The sequence below is a fragment of the Vidua macroura genome, chromosome 5 (assembly GCF_024509145.1).
Source record: "Vidua macroura isolate BioBank_ID:100142 chromosome 5, ASM2450914v1, whole genome shotgun sequence".
Lineage (NCBI taxonomy): Eukaryota > Metazoa > Chordata > Aves > Passeriformes > Viduidae > Vidua > Vidua macroura.
In genome coordinates this window covers 66908076-66929275 of record NC_071575.1, presented here as the reverse complement: position 1 = coordinate 66929275, position 21200 = coordinate 66908076, and the positions used below count along the sequence as shown (strand labels likewise).

General features: G+C 42.8%; 1 protein-coding gene across 3 annotated transcripts in view; it reads right to left on the bottom strand.

The window, feature by feature from the left end:
- Positions 1-1609: 1609 nt before the first annotated feature.
- Positions 1610-21200, bottom strand: part of BEND7 (BEN domain containing 7) — a 46758-nt gene continuing 27167 nt past the window's right edge. For 2 of the 3 annotated variants that reach the window (XM_053977043.1, XM_053977045.1), the window contains 3 exons: positions 16369-16488; positions 8285-8335; positions 1610-3542 (listed from right to left, as the gene is read on the bottom strand). In XM_053977043.1, the coding sequence (XP_053833018.1) occupies positions 3481-3542; positions 8285-8335; positions 16369-16488 (233 nt within the window). In that variant the 3' untranslated portion in view covers positions 1610-3480. Of the gene's footprint in view, positions 3543-8284; positions 8336-16368; positions 16489-18971; positions 21044-21200 lie in introns of those variants that run through there. The other variant, XM_053977044.1, reaches the window with a different exon arrangement.

Here is a 21200-nt window from a genome sequence, read left to right as displayed (position 1 = left end):
GCTTCAGTTTCCTTTCATGTTACCAGGAAGATATCCTTTTTCCTCTTCAGCTTCAGAAGGATTTTTTTCACCCAAAGTATTAATCTCCAGTGTCCTGTACACAGGATAGAGGGACACACTGGGCCAACTGGGCCAGCAAGGAAGCAGGAGCGTGGCTGGAGCTCAGGTGTGGGTGCTGGCAGTCACTTGCTCCATCCCAAAGCTGTTCCAACAGGTGAACCTGCAGCCTGGCAGCAGCACATGCTGCTGGCTCTGCAGCACAGATGAGATTAGTGTTGTGCAGATTGCAGCACACAGGAACATTTCTTGCTCATAATTGTACCTTAAACTCAATTTAAGGTGCTCCACTGAAATTTTGCAAGGAACAGTGTATTAACTGGATCCCTGTTTTTTAAAACACAAGCCAAACAAAGCCACGCTTTAACATCCTTGCCTGTATCAGCAGGACCAAGACAGTGATTGTCCCCCCTGAACTTGGCACTGGTAAGGCTACACCTTGAATCCTGGGGACACTTTTGAGTTCCCCACTACAACAAAGGCATTGAGGTGCTGGAGCATGTCCAGAGAAGGGAAACAGAGCTGGGGGGCTCAGCCCAGAGAAAAAGAAACCTTAGAGTGGTGTTTCAGTACTTAAAGGGGGCTTGTAAGAAAGAGAGGGCTGGGAGACTGCCTACTAGAGCCTGTAGGGACAGGACAAGAGGCAGCAGTTTTAAACTAAAAGAGGGTTAGATTTACATTAGCTATTAAGAAAAATAATTTTCCAATGGGATTGGTTTACAATGAGGCTCTGTAACAGGTTGCCCAGAGAAGCTGTGGATGCTCCATCCCTGGAAGTGTTCAAGACAGGGCTTTTGCCAGCCTCATCTTGTGCAAGATGCTCCTGCCCATGGCAGGGGTTGGAGCTCTCAAGGTCCCTTCTAACCTAAACCATTCTGTGATCTGTGACCGAGACGCTCCTTCAGCACCCCCCAGAGGGGAGGGCCTGCACTGGCTCCTGCCACGCCACACGGACGCAGGATGTGCACCAGGCTTCAGCCGATCTGGGCAGCCACTGAAATGTGAAGGAAGCTCTCACTGGGACTGTCTACCAGCAGAATCTCCATAGTGCTCCTTGTATAAACCCAAAAAGGTGTGGTGAGCTGCTGCTTCACTTCACTTCGCTGGCTCCTTGGAATTGATGGAAGATTACCAGGAACATGTTTTTGCAGGAAGTATTTTCTAAGGCTAAACATTTGATGAGGGTGTGATAATGAATTACCAAGCATATATCTTTGCAGCTACTCCAACCTATGAGTATTGGTTTGTCCTTCCTGTGTGTTGTTTCCATAGAAGCAGAGCTTAACCTTTTAAGAGCAGATTATAAAGGCACCTAATTCAATTAAAATTAGACTTCAAGCATATCAGTTCATAATATTCAAGAGTTATTACATGATTGGATATAGATGTTGGTGTGATTGGCAAGGCCAGTGTGGTTTCTGGCTGAGCCATCTGGAAAAACAGTATCCTGGTGGTAACTTCCAGGGTTTTCCTTTTTCCTATCTGTAGTCCACTGGTGGCAAAGTAATTCTTCTAAAATATGGGAATCCAGCATAGAACACAGGAACACACATGCAATTAAAGTTATTTATTGTAGGTTTTCTTTTCTGAACTGACAAAGAGGATTTCCCAGAGATTGGTAACACGACACAATGTTATACACCATTTCACAACTAGTCCCTTGTCGCTTTATTAAGAACATAGTAATTTAAAAATATCTAAATATTTACATATTAATAAAACATATATACAGAAGATTGAGACATTTTTACCTAAATATGGAATGATTTTTTTTTCTTCTCTCTAATAAACCCTATAAAAAGATTTCTGAAGAAAGTCTGAACAGTAGTCACAGTAAGTAAACACAAATGCAATCTTCCAAATTTACAAAACGCTGATTTCATTGCTGAAGGGTTACAACACAATGGACCTGTGCCCCCTGCCCAATGCAGGCAACTCCAAGCCATGAAGGAAGGAAAGACTCAAAATTTAAGGTTTGCAGTGCACATTCAATCTATTCCACAGTTTCAGAGAGAACATGGTCATTCCTAAAAGTCCATGGAAGGTGGGCAGGGAACAGCTGGGAGCCTGGTTTTTCAGGTGCCAAGAGAACAAAGTGTTCACGTTGGCTTCAGTGTTATTTGTGGGTATTCTGTGACACCTGAGAAACAGGCATTAGGATTGTTAAAAAAAGAGGTTGAACATTTTGAAAACCATCCCACTCTGTAATAGCACTTCTGTTGAGACACTCAAAGGCCAAATAGTTTCCAAAAAATAAAAAAAGTACCTAAGATAAGATACACACAGGGAATGGAAACACAATGTCAAAGGCTCTAGCAAGCTCTCCCTCGAATTGCAGGAAACGTGCTCAAACTGCCTGGTGATCAATAGGTGTTGCAGGTAAGACTTTCCAGATTTCTTTGTGACATTTTTAAAGTGAATTTAGTGCTGATGAAAGGTGCAGAAATGAAGGTTCACAGGGAGGGCCGCACACGGTTTTACCTTAGCCCTGACCTGACCCTTTCAGTGTCTAAGAGGGTAGTGCAATTTCTTGATCGATTCACTTGTCTTAACTGCTGAGATATCAATACAGTGCCAGTTGAGAGGTGACTTGTACTTTTAAATAGGTGAGTATTGTTGCCACAGACAGTGGCTGAAAAATCACAGTGAGCAGACCCTCTTCTTAGAAAACACAAAATTAATACATTTTGAAATTGAGGTGATTGAGCAAGCTGGGGGCAACAGTGAGGGGAAAACGACCACCTCCAGCAATCTGCACTATGAAGATGCTCAAGAGCCATCCCACTAGGACCACGTATGGGAAATTGTTTGAGGAATAGCCTCTCCTTGCTATAACTAGGAACGTGGGCACTGCTGGGAGAAACCCTACTTTATTTCCTCCTAAACCAAATAAGGACTTTTTAATCAGAGCTGTGTGTGACTGGTCATTGGTACCACAGCAGCCAGGAATGGAAAAATGGGTCTGCAGAAGCAAAGAGCTTCACCAAGTCAGATGCTCATTAAACCCCCAGGGTTCACGGTAGAGAGAGAGGCCACCCTGGTCCTTGGGGACAGGAAGAGTCACAACTTTGTGGTTTAGGATGAGACACTGCTGGCAAGCATACAAACACGTGGAAAAATACAATCATGAAGGAGAAACATAGGCAAGAGAATGACCTCAGAGTGGATACCCCACTAATTCAGTAATGCATGGGATGCGGAGGGAAATCATCTTAATTAAGATGAAGAACAATGAAGCAATCTCGTGGTTTCATTACTTGAGGTTACATGGAAAATGCATGGAAAAAACATAGACTTGTAAGAAAAACTGTATGGATGCCCATGTCTTGTAGTACACTGAAGTTCTCGTGCTGAGCTTGCAGGAACATTACTCAAAGGAGAGGTTGTTTTATCCGCTAAGAACACTGATGCAGGATGTGAAATTCAAATTGAAAAATCTGGGTTTGCATCTATCAGATGGTCTGTTGTGGTGTCGAAAAGGTTACCTGAAGGGAGAAAGAGTTTGAAGGAATCAGTTAAAAAAATGTAAGAATTTAAGGTATCAGTAATTTGAAACAAAAAAAAAATATTTTAGAATTATGGAAATAATGTATTTGAGTTTTAATTTTAATTAGTGATGGGGCTGAACTGCTGGTGTGCACACAGGCAGTGCTGCTGAATTCCATTTAGAGTAGAGCTCAATTGGCTACAGAAAAGCAAATTAAATAGATTTTTTTTGAATACAAAATTTGCCAGCCAAGTTTTTCACACAACATACAGTGCAGCCCAATTCAGATGTAAAGCGCTCCATTAGTCTTCAGCACAAACTGCACTGCTATGCTCACCCCTTTGAAGTTTAGGTTCTGAAGAAGTGAAAAAAGCACCCCATGAATTTTAAACCTTGAGTACATACTTTGGGATCTTATTTGGTAAAAACCCCCACCACTCCACAGCAGTTTAAATGCATATAGGAGAAAAAAAAAAAAATATATATATACACACACACCTATAAAAGGTGCACTGTACGATTATATTCCATCTTTTTAAAAGTGCTTTAAGAATGTGCTTTTTCTAAACAGAACAATGGGAAGATGGACAGAAGAATTACGATGAGAGCGCTAAGAACACAGGGCAAAGAGAAGACAGACATCAATCAGCCTGAGAGGCAAATACATCCCAATGAAAAGGGAAGACTCATACAATCATGCATTGAAAGGATAAAGATTTATATTACAATAAAGGATTTATATTTAAGGTTTTGGAAAAGGTTTTACTTTTTTTTTTTTCTTTTTTTTTTTCCCAAGTTTCATTTTCTTGATATTGTATTTCAAGAGAAAAGGAGACAACCTATATAGAATTGGATTGTTGCTGTTTTCTTATCATCCGTTTCTTTACCAAGAGATTGCTCTCATCTTTTCACAAAGCTGTATCACCCCTAGACCTGAGGACTGGGGATGTTAGTGTTTCAGCTTCCGTTAGGGATATCAAAATTCTTTCTCATCTTGAAATTAACCCCAGTGTGGAGAAACTACACAAACTCTCAGCATGGCTGTGGTCCAAAGCAGGGGTAAGGAGTGCTACCTCATGGTCCTAAACCTGCCTACATCTTTCCAATCCAATTTACAAAATGAAGATTCAAGAAAAGGGTGTTGCAGCTGGCTTACATTTGTTCTCACATGCCGAATTTATGGGTTATGCCTTCCTTTTGTTTTTCTTTGAAACCACAAAATCCCAATGCTTTTCATAAATTGTACACTGAAATAAGATGAGCCTTTTCACAATACCAGCTTACACAGAAAGACTCTAAAAAGTGCCACATCCTCATCCTGATAAAGATCTATCTCACACCCTCCAGGTATCCTGTATCACCAAGAAACTAATCAGCCTTTCCACCGAGCCCACGATAATTACCCCCAGAGCTGTCTGATCTGTCTCAGCTCAGGTCCGGACACAGCCTGCAGCTTTGGTTAGGTGCAAAAGCTGGAATTCCCTGAGACCTGAGCTTTGATAACATTTGTTAGGGACTATTCTTCTAGTATTTTCTTGAGATTTATGTGTCAATGAACCAAAGTTCCCAACAAGTTTAACTGCCACAGTTCTTCCAATTTACTTTAAACACCCTTCAATCAACAGCCTTTAAAGCCAAGGCCCTCTTAGTATAGAGGGTGATTTTAACACAGGAGCATCATTTCTACTCAGGAGTGCTAAAGTATAATTGGGAAAAATGTCTTCCTTAGCTTTATGAGGATATACCACCTTCATTATTTTTTACCAGGCTTTTGAGTTCCAAAAGAGGTTTCTGAAAACATAGCATCCCCTGCTCTCCTCAAATCCCAGGACTTTGCCAGTTTGTGGGCACAGAGAGAGCTGGTTCAGACCTGGCTGTGGGCACTGGCACCAAATAACTGCAATAGGAGCCTGGTCCTGCTGGCTCCAAAAGAGAGACACCTCCAAACACAACTGCAGCTGACCTGGCCTTCCCTCTGGAAGCAGCTCTCTTCCCACCAATGATGGAGGTAGCTGAGAGCAACCACACCTCTGACTGAGGTGTCCCAAATGAAGTGTCAGCCAGAGGCTATAATCCAAAATCATACAGACTGAGGCATTTTGGCATCGCTAGTCCACATATACCCAGATCTTGTTCATAAATGTGATTGATGTCACAGGCAGGACAGAACTGGAAAGGCAGATTTAAGGGATCTGAGTTTTCCCTTGTTTTTTGACACCAATGCTTATCACTGATTCAAATAATTCTCCCTGGGTGCTTCTGCTTCACAATTTGTTCAGTTATTGAGGATCAAGAGAGCAACTGTTCATGGATAGCTCCTATACCCCATCTTTTCTCCCTATCCAGTGTCCTGCAAGATCCCTCAACCAACCCAATTCACTCTGGTTTTATTACACCAAAGCACCAGGTTAGCCACTGATCACAGAGTTACAGGATCATTTAGGTTGGAAAACATACTTAAGATCCTGCACTACTAACCACCAACAACCATATCCCCAAGTGCCACATCTGCACATCTTTTAAATACCTCCCAGGACCGCGACTCCACCAATTCCCTGGACAGCCTGTTCCAGTGCTTGACAACACTTTTGGGGAAGAAATTTTTCCTAATACCTGAGGCCATGATTTATCTGATATTAGCTGTCATCTGCAACCAAGGCCCATCGCATGAGGCACTGTACAAACACAGTCAGAGAGACTTTTCCCCAAAGATTTTTCAAGCTAAACAGAGAAGACAGCTGAATAAATTACACGCAGACTCTCTTTAAAGAACCTGTCAAGCACCCTTTTGTAAAACCAGCTGTACTAAAACAGGGAAAGACCCCTGTAAAAATCATATTCCACCTCTTTTGCTACATTCCTTGATACAAAACAGCTATATTTTGGCTCTGTCTCATAATTACTGTCATTATACTGTCTGTGTATCACTTTAAATAATCTGCTTCCAACAACAGTATGATATTACACAGATCTGTCCTATAAAGAGGCACTGGCACACATATAATAATGGGTGTGAGTCAAATTCTTGGCTCACAGCCTGTGAGCATCATCTCCCCCCTAATATAAACTGCAGCATGGCTTATTTAGGCATCCTTCCACAGGTAGTGTGGAGCAGTACACATCACACACAAGCATTTCGGCTCAAAAGCTGCATGCATGGATGCTCAAAGGTGTACAAGCAAGCAGACCACCAGGGTGGTCTGCAGTGGAGTGGAAAGGGAGTCGCCTTCTCTACCACAACCATCTCACCATGTTCATCTCCATCCCTGATGTACAACGCGAGCAGTGACTACAGAAACTGCTCCAAGAAACGTACAGCAAACTGTTAATTCTGCTCCTTAATGTGAGAAGATAACGCTACATCACGTTAACAACCTTTATTAGGGTCCTCTTGAAGCCGAATCGCTTCCCTCCCTCATAAAAGAAACCAACAGGATGTTGCTTGGAAGGGACCTTTCAATGCAGAGCTTCCTGCACCTTTCATCACAGCCGTACCCTGACATATTATTCAGCGGCTGGCCAGGAAAGCAGGACGGCGGCTCCCAGGCAGCGCGTGCTCCCAGCCCCCCCTGGGTCCATGCCAGAACCAGACTATAGCTGCTTGTCCTCCCAACTGCTCCGCCGGTCCTATTCCTTAGTAACTGCACGTGCTCGACAGCGCTTCACGGCTGGCAGCTGCTGCTCCAGCACACAGCAGCGGGGTGTGAAAGCTCCTTCTCCAGCCCTTAGGCAAGAGAGATTAGGGAGTCCTGGCACAGGAGACAGATTCTGTGATGGTCACCAGTAGTCTCCCGTCCTCCCCACAGCTGTCAGGTACTGTGTGATGTGCTCAGAAACCCAGTACCAGCCCTGTCCTGCTGTTCCAGCAATGGCACTGCTGATCTCCAACCACCCTTTGTTGTTAAATGAAATAACACAAAACTGCACTATAATCAATGACGTTATTTGTCTGCCCAAGATCCTCTCTCCTTTGGGGATAAGAAGCAGCATCTCAGTGACATTACAGACTCTGAAATGCAGGGAAATGACCATCTCCCTAGACTCTGGCTCCTCTGGATTTTCAGAGGATGGCAGCTCAGCTCCTACCGTTCTGGCACCTACTGATGGACCAACTCTTAATGTGAGGGTGCTTCAAATTTCAGTCTCAGTCTGGTGAGACTGGTGATTTCAACACCAAATTCAACAGCGTGGAAAAATGTTATTTCCCAGTTTGCACAGCTGCACAGCCAAGCTGCTGCATAGCAATTGTCAGGCTTCTAAGGCAGGGTGGCTGCACTTCAAGAATAAGTAAACTAACACTTAACTAGCATGTAAATATGTCTGCAATCCTTCTGTGAGTCCAAGATATTATGGCTAATACCTCCAACAACTCAACAGATGTGACACTACAAGTGATTATGTTTGTCCCTACCAATAACTCTGTTAAGAGATAAAAAATACTCCCAGAAATATCAGGAATGAGCACAAGTCCCTATCTGGCATAAGAAGTGTAACTTACAGGCCTTATTAGCTTAGCTACTCCCATGGACCTTGAGGTTTTATGAATATGAAATTGAGGGGAAAATTGTAAGATTCTGATGCATTTATTTTTTAACACAGACCATTCAAAACTTTAGATAGCAGAGTCCTGTATGCAATTACCCAGCTGTACATGGCAAGTCAGGATTATTGAAAAGTGCTTCTGTGCCGTAAATAAACAAAAACACATGGAAGACTGATAAAAATTTTAATGCATTTTACCTGTTTGTAGTAGAGAAATGTCCGGCTTCTCATCACAGTCAGTTGCCTCTGCTGATTACAAATATAAACAAGAAATCTCATTACTTTTACTGAATATGGGAATGCGATTAAAAAGCTACAGACTGTGAAGTGATTTTGCATTTTCTATCTACTTTCCTCAGCTGCAAATTTGCAAGTACTCTGTTAAAAACTCACTGCTTGGAGGAAAAGGTCATATAATAAAAATGCAAACTTGGAAGAGGGAGTTGGGTGTTAAGAAGCAATTGTGCCAGCAATGGGAGGGAGTAACACTTGTAATTTTTAAGGTTTCAGGATATCTGTATGATAAGAGGAGTTGTGATCACTTGATAAAGTCACAAGAGAAGTCCCCAGCGGTCCTCCGAGGAAGAGCCTTTCAGGCTGGAACTCCACCCACCGACAGTCATCCGATGCCTGCAGGGAAAGGAACACTCCCATTTCTGCACCCAAACTTCCCATGACCACAGGCAAGCTCATTTAGCAGGGGACAGATTTACTACGGCAAAGTGTCTTCAAAGATGCAGGTGGGTGCCCGGTGTAATTAAAAACGCACGTGACCACGCTTGAAAAATTAACGTGTATATACACACGTGCTTTCAAACCACAGCTTATGCAAGAGGCATTTGACTTAATTTGGCCCACGGTGAAGGGAGGCTAAAAGCCTAATTTGTTCATTTTGTGTTTGCCAGAGGCCAAGGGAATGCACAGACATAGCTCGCCTCACTCATCAGATGTGCAGGGACTTGTTAGGCTGTAGTACCTGGGACATGCATGTGAACCCTGAGTAAATCAAAGGTGTGTAACAGGAAATCCTCGCCTAACCTAAACAAGCCCTATTCAAAGTCCTATTACCTTTGTCTTTTGGCACTGCAGCATGATATTTAAGGCCTTTGAAGCACAATGAGATCTTTGAGGGCACTTCTGCAAATGAGGTGTGGTCATACCGGACAAGCCCATTATCCTGAATCACAGAATAGTTTGGGTTGGAAGGCACCTTAAAGGTCACCCAGTCCAACCCTCCTGAAATTAGCAGGGAGACAGCTTCAACTAGATCACGTTGCTCAGAGCCCTGACCTTGAATAATTCCAGGGATGTGGCATCCAGCATCTCTCTGAGCAGCTTGTGCCAGTGTTTCAGCACCCCCATTGTAAAAAATTCTTCCTTCTATCTAATCTAAATCAACCATGTTGTCATTTAAAATGATCACCCCTTGTCCTACGAACTACATTGTACAAGGTCTGTGTGGTGGATATGTATCTGCTCACATCCATTCACTGCACTATATCCACAGGGATTAAAACCAAGGCTGCAGATAAACTAAGCAACTCAGTTCACCTCCCACTTGAGACTAAGCTAACTGCCCTGATCATCTTTATCACGGCTCTGCATATGAGGATGTTCAGTTATTGCCTTCATGATGATAATGTCTAATCCAGCTCCTAATCTACATTAGTTTTCTAATGTAATCCATCAACCTTTGTCTCTCCATCCCTGGTCAAAGAGACTGCTGTCTCTCCCACATGCCTGCATGTCAGGTTAGTTTTTAGCTATATGCTCTCAGTTCTGCAAAATTAACTGAACCAAAGGAAACATAAACTAAACCCCTAGTATCAGGCAGCTTTCCTCCCACAAAAGGTTTAAATGCAGAGCCCTGATAAGTTAATGGCACAGACTTGCAAGCGACTCGGTGCCTGGAATTGATACCTTTTTCTGCTTTCTCTGAGATGGTGGCACCCTGAGCAGGAACAAATGCAGTGCCTGGTACAGCTCACTGTGAAAACCTTGAATTTTGTAAGGGACAGGTGGCTCACTAAGTGGGAAGGCATCACCTAGGCTGGTTTGAATCTAGACCAGACTCTCAGTGATAGAAGGACTGGATGTGCAAGGGAGAAGATAGCATGGTGCAATGAGAAGCTAAAACTTAGCCAATGGGATATACATGGCTTTAAAAATCATGTCAGTCTGAGGCCAACTTCTAGCAATGCTGTGAAGAACTACCTGCCCCAGGTGATTCTGTGGCACAGCAACTCAGCATACAAGGGACAAAGCTGCATCTGGCCCCTTGGATAGAAGGGAGCCAAGCTATGAAAATGGGGGAAGCTGGATCTGAGTGCTGGCAATGGACTGGAGAGCCTTCCCTCTATGAATATCAGGGGTGGTACCAATGGGCTGCCCACTGTAGCGACAGCTTCTTTAGAAATCTCTGCAGCAATTTGTGAAGTAGCTGCAGAGATGTGATGACCTTTCTGCCTAATTGCTCTACTTACACCAGAGGAAGCCAATAATACAGAAAGAAACAAATGGAAACAAGGAACTTTCAGAAGGTAAGGACTTGAGTCTCCAAGTGTGCAGAACCAGAAGTTACCTGGCCATTTTAAGCTGGCAGAAGACTGATAAATGTGGTTCAGCTCTCCACCAATTGTTCCAGCCTCATTCCTCATGCCAGCATAAATGTTTATACAGTCACCAAGATCAGATCCAGTTAAAAATTGACAACATGGCCACAGGAATGCCTATGCCAGGGCCAGAAAGGGAGTGGGAGTGCAGCAGATGCTCAGAGAGCTACTCACTCTTCTCAGCAGCTGCCAGGATTTGTTTTATGAAACTGGATGTGTAACTGCAGCTCCAGGTGAAGTACAACACAGGGAAATGGCAAACATCTCGATCTCCGAACATGGATATAAACCACCAGTCTCTTACATGTCATTCCAAGAAGAAAGGAAGGTTTGCCTTCGACAACCACACCCACAGACTGCCAGCCAAACCTCACTGTCTTGAGCCAGCTTTCAAGACAAGGCAAGCAGGAAGAGAGCCTACTGTGGGAACTCAGAGCTTCTTCTCTGTCCTTTCCTTACACAGGGTGCAGCAGCTCTTGCAAAATAATGCTGGTCATTTCCTTAGATTCCCCCCAAATTGTGTAGCTTCTGAGTATATGTCTGTCTGTTACGTGTACGCTTGCTGCTTTCTTGGAAAGAGGTACACACGTGCTCACGGCTGGGAAGTTGAATATAGCAGTTACTATTTTAATATTGCTGTTTTTTATCTAAAATACTGGCCATAAACCCACTGTACCACATGCTGGACTTCATCCTGCATCCTTCCTGGCCCTGTGTGTATTGTTAAGCAAAAATCAACCCAGTCTCTTGCAGCATGTAGATTTTGTGTCAAAAACAGAAACCAGGGAATCAGAAGGCTGAAGAAAAATGGAAAGAAGAAAAAACCTCATGCAAAACAATGGAAGCAGCAGTTTGAACAAGGACATGGGAGAAACAGCATATTCCCAGGAAAAAGATAATAAATAAAGCAAATTTCCAGGAAAATAAAAAGCCAACCAAATTTTTTCCTTCTTCCCCACTATTTTACACTACAACAAAGTAATATTAATTTTAAACACCAATTCAAGGATGAAGCGTCATGGCACACTATTTATTTAAATGAATCTTGCCTGAACATTTTCAGCATGTTTTCCAAAATTGCTTTATTTTCCTTTAAGGAGTCAGGCAATCCAAAGGTTCCAGGTAATCACTTGGCATGAACAGCTCCTAGCCCACGTACTGTGGAAGTGTTACAACAAAATCACATCATATCCTGAGTTGGAAGGGACCCACAAGGATCATCCAGCCCCTGGACAGCCCCAGGAATCCCACAATGTGGTAATTTACATATTATTGTTATTACATATTACCCCCACAGCATCAGCTTTCCCATGGACAGCCGCTATGGAATAACAGCTCACGGGCTCTTCAAAACATAAAAAGGGAGGAAGAACTTACTGTGGGAGATGTGTGAACCCTGACCTGCTGCTTTTTTATGGATGGAGAGTTTAGTAATCAAAAGGCTCGAATGCGGTGCCTGCACAGAGGTGACAGGAACAGCCAGTCAGCTCCCTCTGATTTTACCCGTTTTAAGATCTCTGTGATAATGGCTGACTGTCTCCCTCTGTGCTGCCACTGGCAAGGCCGCCAGACACCTGCTCGTGTTCTCTTTTGCAGGGTGAAGGGACCACGCTGGGGCAAGCCCAGCACTGTAAATTATGAGGCAATTTGCATTGTAATTCATTCTGCTTTAAGAGAGGAAACTCATGCACACGCACTTCCTTTGACTTCTTTCCTTCCAGGGCAACTTTGCACCCCATCCTGTCCACCAAAATGGTTCAGCTTCTCTTTTGGAAGAAGACAGACCTGGCATCATGAAGCTGTGCTTCACTATGCTCTGCTGTTGGCATGACAGGGAACCAATAGTCAAGGCTGAAGAATATTATCATACTCTTTAATTTTAATTATAACATCTGTTTGTAACATTAACCTCAGAGTCTCTTCTCCCCTTTGTGACAGCTAACTTGTGAAATTTTGAAAAGACTGAACAGGGCCAATAAAAATTTAATGGCAGCGGCAGCTTTATTCTCAGATCTAACAAATAAAAAACCCTACACAAGTCTCAGATCTCAGGCAATAATCTAAAAGAACTAAGAAAAAGCTGAAGCAAGATAAATAAATTTAAAAAATAGAATATTCCCAGCTATGAAAAATATTGTCATTGATTCAGAATGTAAATGAATTTTCATTTGGCTTAAGATAACAACCTTTCAAAATCTACATGGAGGAACTATTTTCTAGAAAGCAGAATTTTTAAGTGTTTTTTTTTATTAGCTTTTGAAATAAGGAGCTTTTTCAGTCCCTAATTCTAGGAGATGAGCCAAATATGGTAAATAAGGTTGAAGCTGGGCAGCATCAATGATCTAGTGATCATAATTTCATTTAATTTGGAAACACTCATGGGAGTACACCCTATAGAAGGGGCTACAAAAAGCAGATCCACCCCAGTCGTTTGATAGAATTCTCTGAAATTATTACTGTAATTGAAAGAGCAGGATTTATGTTTTCAGACCGAAATAATGTTTCACAGGATAAAGTGGAGAGGGCTGCTCATGAATGCAGTGTCTTACTGTCTGGTTTGAAATGAAAAACTCATCAGAGGATATACTGAATGGCTCAGGGGAAAGCAAGCAGGATGAAAAGCCTGTCCCTTCTCTCTTAAACACTTCTGCTGTTAAAATTTAGCCCAACACAGTGTTGACTAAAAAGTTGTCTTGTGATCTCTGAAATAAATGGATCATCTCTATATAAAGCCTGTGCATTATGACAAACCAGGAACTGATGTAGATAAATAATGAGATCAAGCACCAGGGAGACACATTGGTTCAGAAAATCCTGGGTAAAGTTAGATTAATGGTGGCTCAGATTTGTTCTTTGGGCACCTTAGCCTATCCCCACAAGATCAGCTGGCATGTTTCAGTGAGCAAGTGGAGAACTCAAAAGAGAATGCCCTGGGAGTGTGGACACAGGACACTTGCTCAGCTTCTGCTCCACTAGCCACAGGCAGACTGGAAGAGCTCAAGAGCTCAGCCAGAAGAGTGATGAATCCCACATCTCAGTGGCTGCAAGTGCCATAGCTTTAAAATACTTAAAAGCCAAGGTTTACAACATGAAGTCCTGGAAGAGTTTCTCCCTCCATGTTTGCCCTCCCCTCCTGTTTTGGTCTCTGTAAATTACACACATTTTTGGTATGGTTTCACAATAAATAGAGAAATTGTGCATAATTCCAACATCACTAGTTCTATATCAGGATAAAGCTGCTGAGGGCTGAGAGACTATCCTACCAAACATCATAACATTCTTCCCTCGGTCCTACAGGGCTCCACAGGCATCAGCTAACAGCCAGTGCTGGACACAAAATATGGGAGTAGATGGATCTGTTGCCTGGTCAGCTCTAAATTCCTCATATCAGAAGCTCACAATTCTGTCATAAAAGTACCAAAAAATCTTATTTCAACAACATGAGGATGTTACTGCAACCAGCTGCCTGCTCCTGCCTCTCTGCTCCCATCTACTGTTTTGCTGTCACAAAGGCCTGAGAAACTTCTTTGCTTCAGTGCAAGGTCAGTTGGGTTAGCTACAGCCACCAGTGGCTGAAAAGTTGCAAGTGGCCTTGCAACACACAGTGGTGTGTTCAGTCACTCCTGACACACTAAAAACAGCATGTCTGCCTGTGGCCACATAAGAGAGAAACTGGGGCACTTCAGGGACTGGGCAGTAAACAGCACAAAAAAAGAGCTTTTCTATCAATCTAGGTATTGTGCAGGGTTTTTTTCAACAAATAAACTTGAGAGGCTGCTAGTTACACTGCTGCTCACTATGCATCCACATACAGGTGAACAAGTTACCTTCCCTCTGCAGCACAGACAGGGGAGCCTATCTGATTCTGGCACACTACTCAGCTTCACTTATTTTCCTTCACAGTCTTTCTAGCTTACATACAATATCCTCTGCTTAGATTCTCCCATCCTGAGCAAGGACCAGAGATAGAGGTGGCCCCATTTGAAAAGCAGAAGCTGAATGTCATTGTCATTTTAATTAATATCCTGCAGAGGCAAGAAGAAAAGCAAATAAAAAAGGATGAAAGAAAATAAAAATCAAAACAAAATTAGGTCAATCCTCTTTCCTGAGGGATCATCTGCAGACAACCCAAGGACCCTCTGATCCCCACATCCTGCACTGCACCCTTCACCTTACTGTAGCCTGACATCCCACTTCCACCCTCCTGTCCTGGGGAGGCCAAAAAGCAGAAGGAAGGGCAGAAAGCAATCCTGTTGTACAACCAGTAATCTGACACTGCCTTTAACAAGATTAACTTGTATCCCTCTGTCCTCCCTCCCCCAACACACAAGAAACCCTTTTTAAGGCCAGTGCTGGTTTGTTTCTCTACCCTGGGAAGCTTATGCTACCGAATAATCTGCACTTTTGTCCTCCCCTGCGTTATTTCTGTCTCTGGGTGTTTCTCATTTTCCTCCATCTTATGCATTTCCCTCCTGGCATTAATAACGTTGTGGAGAATGATTTCAGATGCCAGCCTAAGTGTGTGTTTCAGAGATGCAGCTTTGGACAGAAAAGGTTGGCCCTGTGAGACAGGGAGATGGAGAGGACATTTCCTGCGGTCTCGCTCACCACCAGGGACCACAGGGTGAGCATCCCCTGTGGAGCCATTGGGTTTCCCATCCCATGGATGCTAACAGGCACTTAATTGTGGTGATGGGCAGAAGGGAAGAGGGGAAAAGGCAGGCAGCTAAATACAGTAACAGTAAAGGACTGTGTTTAAGGAGGTGGCACAAGTGAAGTGCCTCAGACAACAGTGTCAGATATACCCAGGGAGAGACAGGCAAGAAATACAACCCTGAGCAAACTGCAGGCTGAGAAAGGGAAGTGAAGCCTCGTATGGAGAAAGCCCATCGTAGGACTGGAGGGATGAAGATGAGAAGGAGACTAGTTATGGTTTATAAGGTAATTACATGTCTCTTAATCAGTAGCATTGCTTTCCCAAGAACCCTGCTGGGGATTTCCAGGCTGCACGCTCATGGCTGGAGCTGAGGGCTCAGGAGCCACGCACTGTCAGGGTGAAAGCTCAGCACTGAGCTCGCTGCAGGCTGGTCCCAAGCATCCAGGTTATCCCAGTGCAAGCTGAGCAGCTTTGCTGCAAAACCCTGCCTAGATTACCTGTCACTCCTGGCAAGCTGCTTCCCACGTATTGCAGAGCCTTGCTGGCACAACCAGGGTGGGTGGCCGGGTTTTCTTTTTTTGTTTTGGGGCCTTTTCTGATTCTTTCACAAGGAATGTGAGAAGACTCATCTATTCTTCCAGACACATACAGTTTAGAGGGAAAGGTCAGTTGGGTTATGTCTTAATGGTACAGTCAGTGGCTTGTCAGACTAAATAACAGAATTAAAAAAATTCTACCTGCAACCCTGGATGGATCAGCTAATTTCTGGGAAGAAGAGTTTGGATGCTAAAGGAAAGGAGCAACATTTGAGTAACATTCAAACTTAACTTGTCTGTAGAGACAGCTCCTAAACCTGCTACCATTCCAAACCCACAGCAACCTGCTAAAGTGTTAAGAGTTGTTAATGAACAAGTACAACTTTACAGTCAACAGGAAAAATACTTCTGTGGATACAAAGGCTCTAAGCTTTTAATCTTACACTCACATGTTGTTCCTCATATTTTTATACATACCTGAGCCTCTTTTTAATCGTCTTCTCGCAAGTTTAATTTGATCCTGAAGAATCTGCACCCAGTCCCTAGGACCAGGAAGTTTATCCACATGGTTAGCAGTGCAGTATTTTTCTGTAAAGACTGAAATAAAAAGATACCACTTTTTTGAAATGTGCCACCAAAAATGGAGAAAAGGACATGGGAGAGGGTGTTAATCAAAATATATGAAATTATCCAATCATCAAACAGAATTTTAATGGCCAAATGTAGGATTGTGAGAATAAAGCCCAACACAGTGTTTCACAAGTTCACCATTCAGAAGTGACTTGGCTGCATAAATGTCATAGGAATGGCATCATTACTATGTATAAAAGCCTGTCCAGAGAAATGTTCTACACCTGATGTCTTCATGAATTTCACACAAAATGATCACAGAAAAATAACAGTGTACTTAGAACTGAGTCTCAGGTGTGGCAGGCACTTGTTAATGCTGCCTTCCATATGGTACAGAGAGAGAGCTGAAGATCAGGTCATTTGGTGGCCCCTTGGTCAGGTTCCTAAGGCTGCAGGCAAAATCATGAAGGAGTAAAGTCCTACCACTGTGGAAATCTCCACAGTTTTTACACTACCAAACCAGATGGAATAGAATTTTTATAAAGCTACTAAAAAAAAAGGCACTATTACAGAGAAAAAAAAAATCCTACAGGTCCAATTTTGTGTTTTGTAAAAAAGGTACAGAGAGAGTCAACGTTATCTTTAAATCCATATTTACAACAAATCTAACAGTGTTATACAAAAAATACAGAATTATAAATTGAGTGAAACTGATGCAATTGATTTTCATCATGCAACTGAGAGGTATGCAAAAAATAAACAAGTGCAGAAATAGAAAAAATATTCTTGCTGTTAGTATTGCTATTGTAAACTTGGTCAGAGGTCTCGGAGCCCAGTGTCCAACTATGACTGGCAAACAAAGAGAGAAAGCTGGTCCCAGCTCAAGGGATTTGTAATCCTTGAGAATAAGTATCACACAAATGGGATTGGGAAATGTGCAACAAAAAAAAAAGACAATTTCAGTATTTTTATATACACGCTTTTGAAGCAGCACTACCTGCTAAGTATAAGAGAACCAAAAGTAATCCTCCCCTCCAAACTCCTTCCATGCAAGCAGCTTCACAAAACCATGGCAAGGCAGGCATCAGCAACACTCTGCTGTGCAGTCTGATCTACAAGGACATCAGACCAACTCTGAGGGCTGCCCACAGAAGCCAATACATCCCTACACATTCACAATGTTTGATTTGCAACAAACATCATCTTTGTGAAGGTAGAAATAACCTTTCCCTTCTGAATCCATGTGGTATCTGATACAATGGGCACCTGATCAATGACTTGTGACTCCTACTTACTTAAAACAGGCAACTGCTCAATGTGTGGGTAGAGAAATAACAATGTGGACAAAAAGGAATGGGAATGCAACAGCAAGGAGGCAGGAGAATTGGGACCTGCCCTTTCAAGTCCACCCAAGCTGTATGGTATTAACAGATCCTCTGCCATAGAAATATAGACTGGTATGAATTTAAAGGGGACTTTAAAGACCATGTAGTCCAACCCCACTGCCATAAGTAGGGACATCTTCATCAGATTGCTCAATGCCCTATCCAAGCTGATCTTAAACACTTTCAGGGATGGAGTATCCACAGCTTCTCTAGGCAAACTGTTCCTATAGTCTCATCAGCATCATCATCAAAAAAAAAAAAAAAAAGTTTCCTAATGTCCTCTTTCAGTTTAAAGCTACTGCCCCTTTTTCCTGTCACTACAGGGTCTGGTAAAATATCCATCCTCATCTTTCTGACAAGCCCCTTTTATATATTAAAAGGACACAATAAGGTCTGCTAGAGCTTTGTCTTCTTCAGGCTGAACCACCTCAAATCTCTCAGCCTGTCTCCATAGCAGAGATGCTCCAGCCCTCTGACCATCCTAGTGGAGTCTCCTCTGGAATTGCTCCCACAGGTCCATGTCTTTCCTGTGCTGGGGACCTCAGAGCTGGATGCAGCACTGCAGGTGGGGTCTCAGCACAGTGGAGCAGAGGCACAGAATCATGCCCACTGTTCTTGTGAATTTTTTGTGTATCAGTACCCCCAAGTCCTTCTCTGCAGGGTTGCTCTCAATCCCTTCATCCACCAGTCTATACTGATACTGGGGATTGCCCTGACACAGATGGAAAACCTTGCATTTGGTCTTCTTAAACATCAGGAGGTTCACATGGACCCACTGCTTCAGCCTGCCAAGGTCCTGGATGGCATCCCTTTCCTCCTGTCAATCAACCACACCATTCAGCCTGGTGTGAGCTGCAAACTTGCTGAGGGTGCCCTAGAAACCAGTGCCTGTGTCATTGATGAAAATATTAAATCTCACTGGTCCCACTATGGATCCCTGAGGGACACATCACACTTATATCTGAACACAGCTCATTGATTTCTGCAGGGAAGGATTTCACTGGCTGAATTTCTAGTCAACAACACAAAGGAAAAATAACTGCTTCTGACTAGCTTTATTTATTTATTTATTTATTTATTCCCAGTTCTGAATGAAAAACTCACAAGAGAAGCTGATTGCCCAGGAGAAACACTACAACTGATACAACAAGTGCCACTGAATGAATATCCAAAGTCAAAAGAGAGAATTGCTCCCTGGCTAATAATTCTGTTGCAGAAGCATTAAATTACTTATAAGGACAGCAGTGAAAATGTTTTCAGACAGGAAGAGTAATTTTCAAGCAAACAGTCCTTCCTTTAAATTCTCTACCCATTTTTGTCATTAATGTAGCCTTTTGTATCTCTGTCATGGAAAAGCACTAAAAGTGCCACTAAAGGATATCTGGGCACATGGTAGAAGAATGTCCTAATGATAATAATGCAAACAACATGATGTTGTTCTTGCAGAGATTTCATACTGGCTCAGTTATTTCTTGGAATAAATGAAACCACAGTGTCTGATAGCCCAGCTCCTCGGGGGGAAGAAGGGTGCTATTGGAGCCAGACTGAGTGAAGATCCACAGGACATCAGACCTTGGCATCTTATTCCATCACAGCTTTTAGGGACAGGCTTCCCTATCAGGGATCAGGCACTAGCATTTGGGAAATACCGTAAATGCCAATAAAGATCACTGTTATAGCAGTGGTACCTAGTAGTACCATCACAGATTAAATTTTTCTGTTGAAACTACAAGTCCCTCCTTTTTTCTCTTAAACTCAAGGGAAGAAGTTAAGCCAAGACTCAGAATTTGCTCCACTAGCACAATCTTAGCTACTGAGAAACATTGCTCTCTGCAGTGCATACCAGCTGCTAATTTAGTAGTCCTGTTGCATTTACTGTAAAACATTTATTTTATCAAGTGCTGTTCAAATTAGAGTGGGTTTTTTTGAAGTAATTTTGAACTCCTCTTTCTTTCATTTAACTTATTTATTAAAGCTTTTAAGGAACAATGAGATACAGATAGAGAGAATTCAGACAGATTTTTGAAGATTACTCAGCTCAAGAAAAGAAGGTACAAAACAGTGTTTGTGATTTAAACCTAAATACAAGTGTAACTGTAAGAAAGTCTGTCAGCTGCTCTGTAAGATATACTAGGACTATGACATAGGCACAGCATACACTTTGCTGCAGAACTGCACAGCTGAGAGGGTCCTCTGAAGGCCTCCATGCCCAGCCTGCTGCTCAAAGCATGGCCAACTAGATCGTAATGCTCTGGCCTGTGACCAGTCACATTTTGAGTATTTCTAGGGATGGAGGTCCTGCAGCCCTCTCTGAGCCCCTGCTGCACTGCTTAACCACCCTTATGTTGAAAATGCTTCTCCTTATCAAATTGCAATTTTCCACGTGTTCAGTGCCTCTTGTGCCTCTGAGAAGAGTCTGACTCCACTTCTCCACACCATCCCATTTAGTAGTTCTGAATAGCAGTAAGGTTTCTCCTGAATCATCTTCTCTCCAGTTCTCTCAGCCTCCCCTCATTTGACACTGAAGCAGGGAAGTGGTGAAGTCGTAAGTCTTGGTGGTCCCTCCAATGGACTCAAGCCAGTTTGTCAATGCCTTTCTTTCATGGGGAGAGGGGTCCAAAAGCAGGCACAGAGGTGGTTGCAGAAGATTCTCCTGCTTCCTTTTGCTGCCAATGGACTCACAGAACCTCTTCTTATTGCCCTGTGTCCCCTAAGTTAGCAATCTGTACCTGAGAAAAGTCACAGTCTCTAAAATAAGCTCCTCTCTTGGAGCTTATTTTTCGCCTGTCTTTTGGTAAAGTGGGTATTGTCCCTACAATATCAGATTTCAAAATAGAACCCAGTTCAGAAACTCTGGCCTAATAATACCAGCTCTTTATATGTTGTCATCAGAGAGTTTGAAAGTACGTATGTTCTCCTGGAAGCTAGATAGCAGTGACTGCTAGGAAAAATCAACCAGCAAAAGGTGCTCACACCAAGAAATTTGCTCCCCCAAGAGAAGGACCACTGTACTTATGAGCATCAAACTCATCTTATGCCAGTATTATCTTCCTCCATCTCTCCCAAATCCAGTCACCAACTGCTGAAAAATTTACAGAGCAGACACAGCCAAATACAGTGCAAGACTCAGAATCTTGATTGAAGTGTATCAGTTACACTGTCATTATGTTTTCAAGATTTCTTTGCATCTCTGATATCTGGGGAAAAAAATAATTATCTTACACGAACATCGAGTTTCCAGCCTTAGAGCCTGACTTCAGAAACCAGGATCACTGGCTTAAAATTAACACAAGCTGTCCCTGTAGAAGCTATTTTTAACACGTGAATGAAAGGGAATAAAAATAAGACTGCATA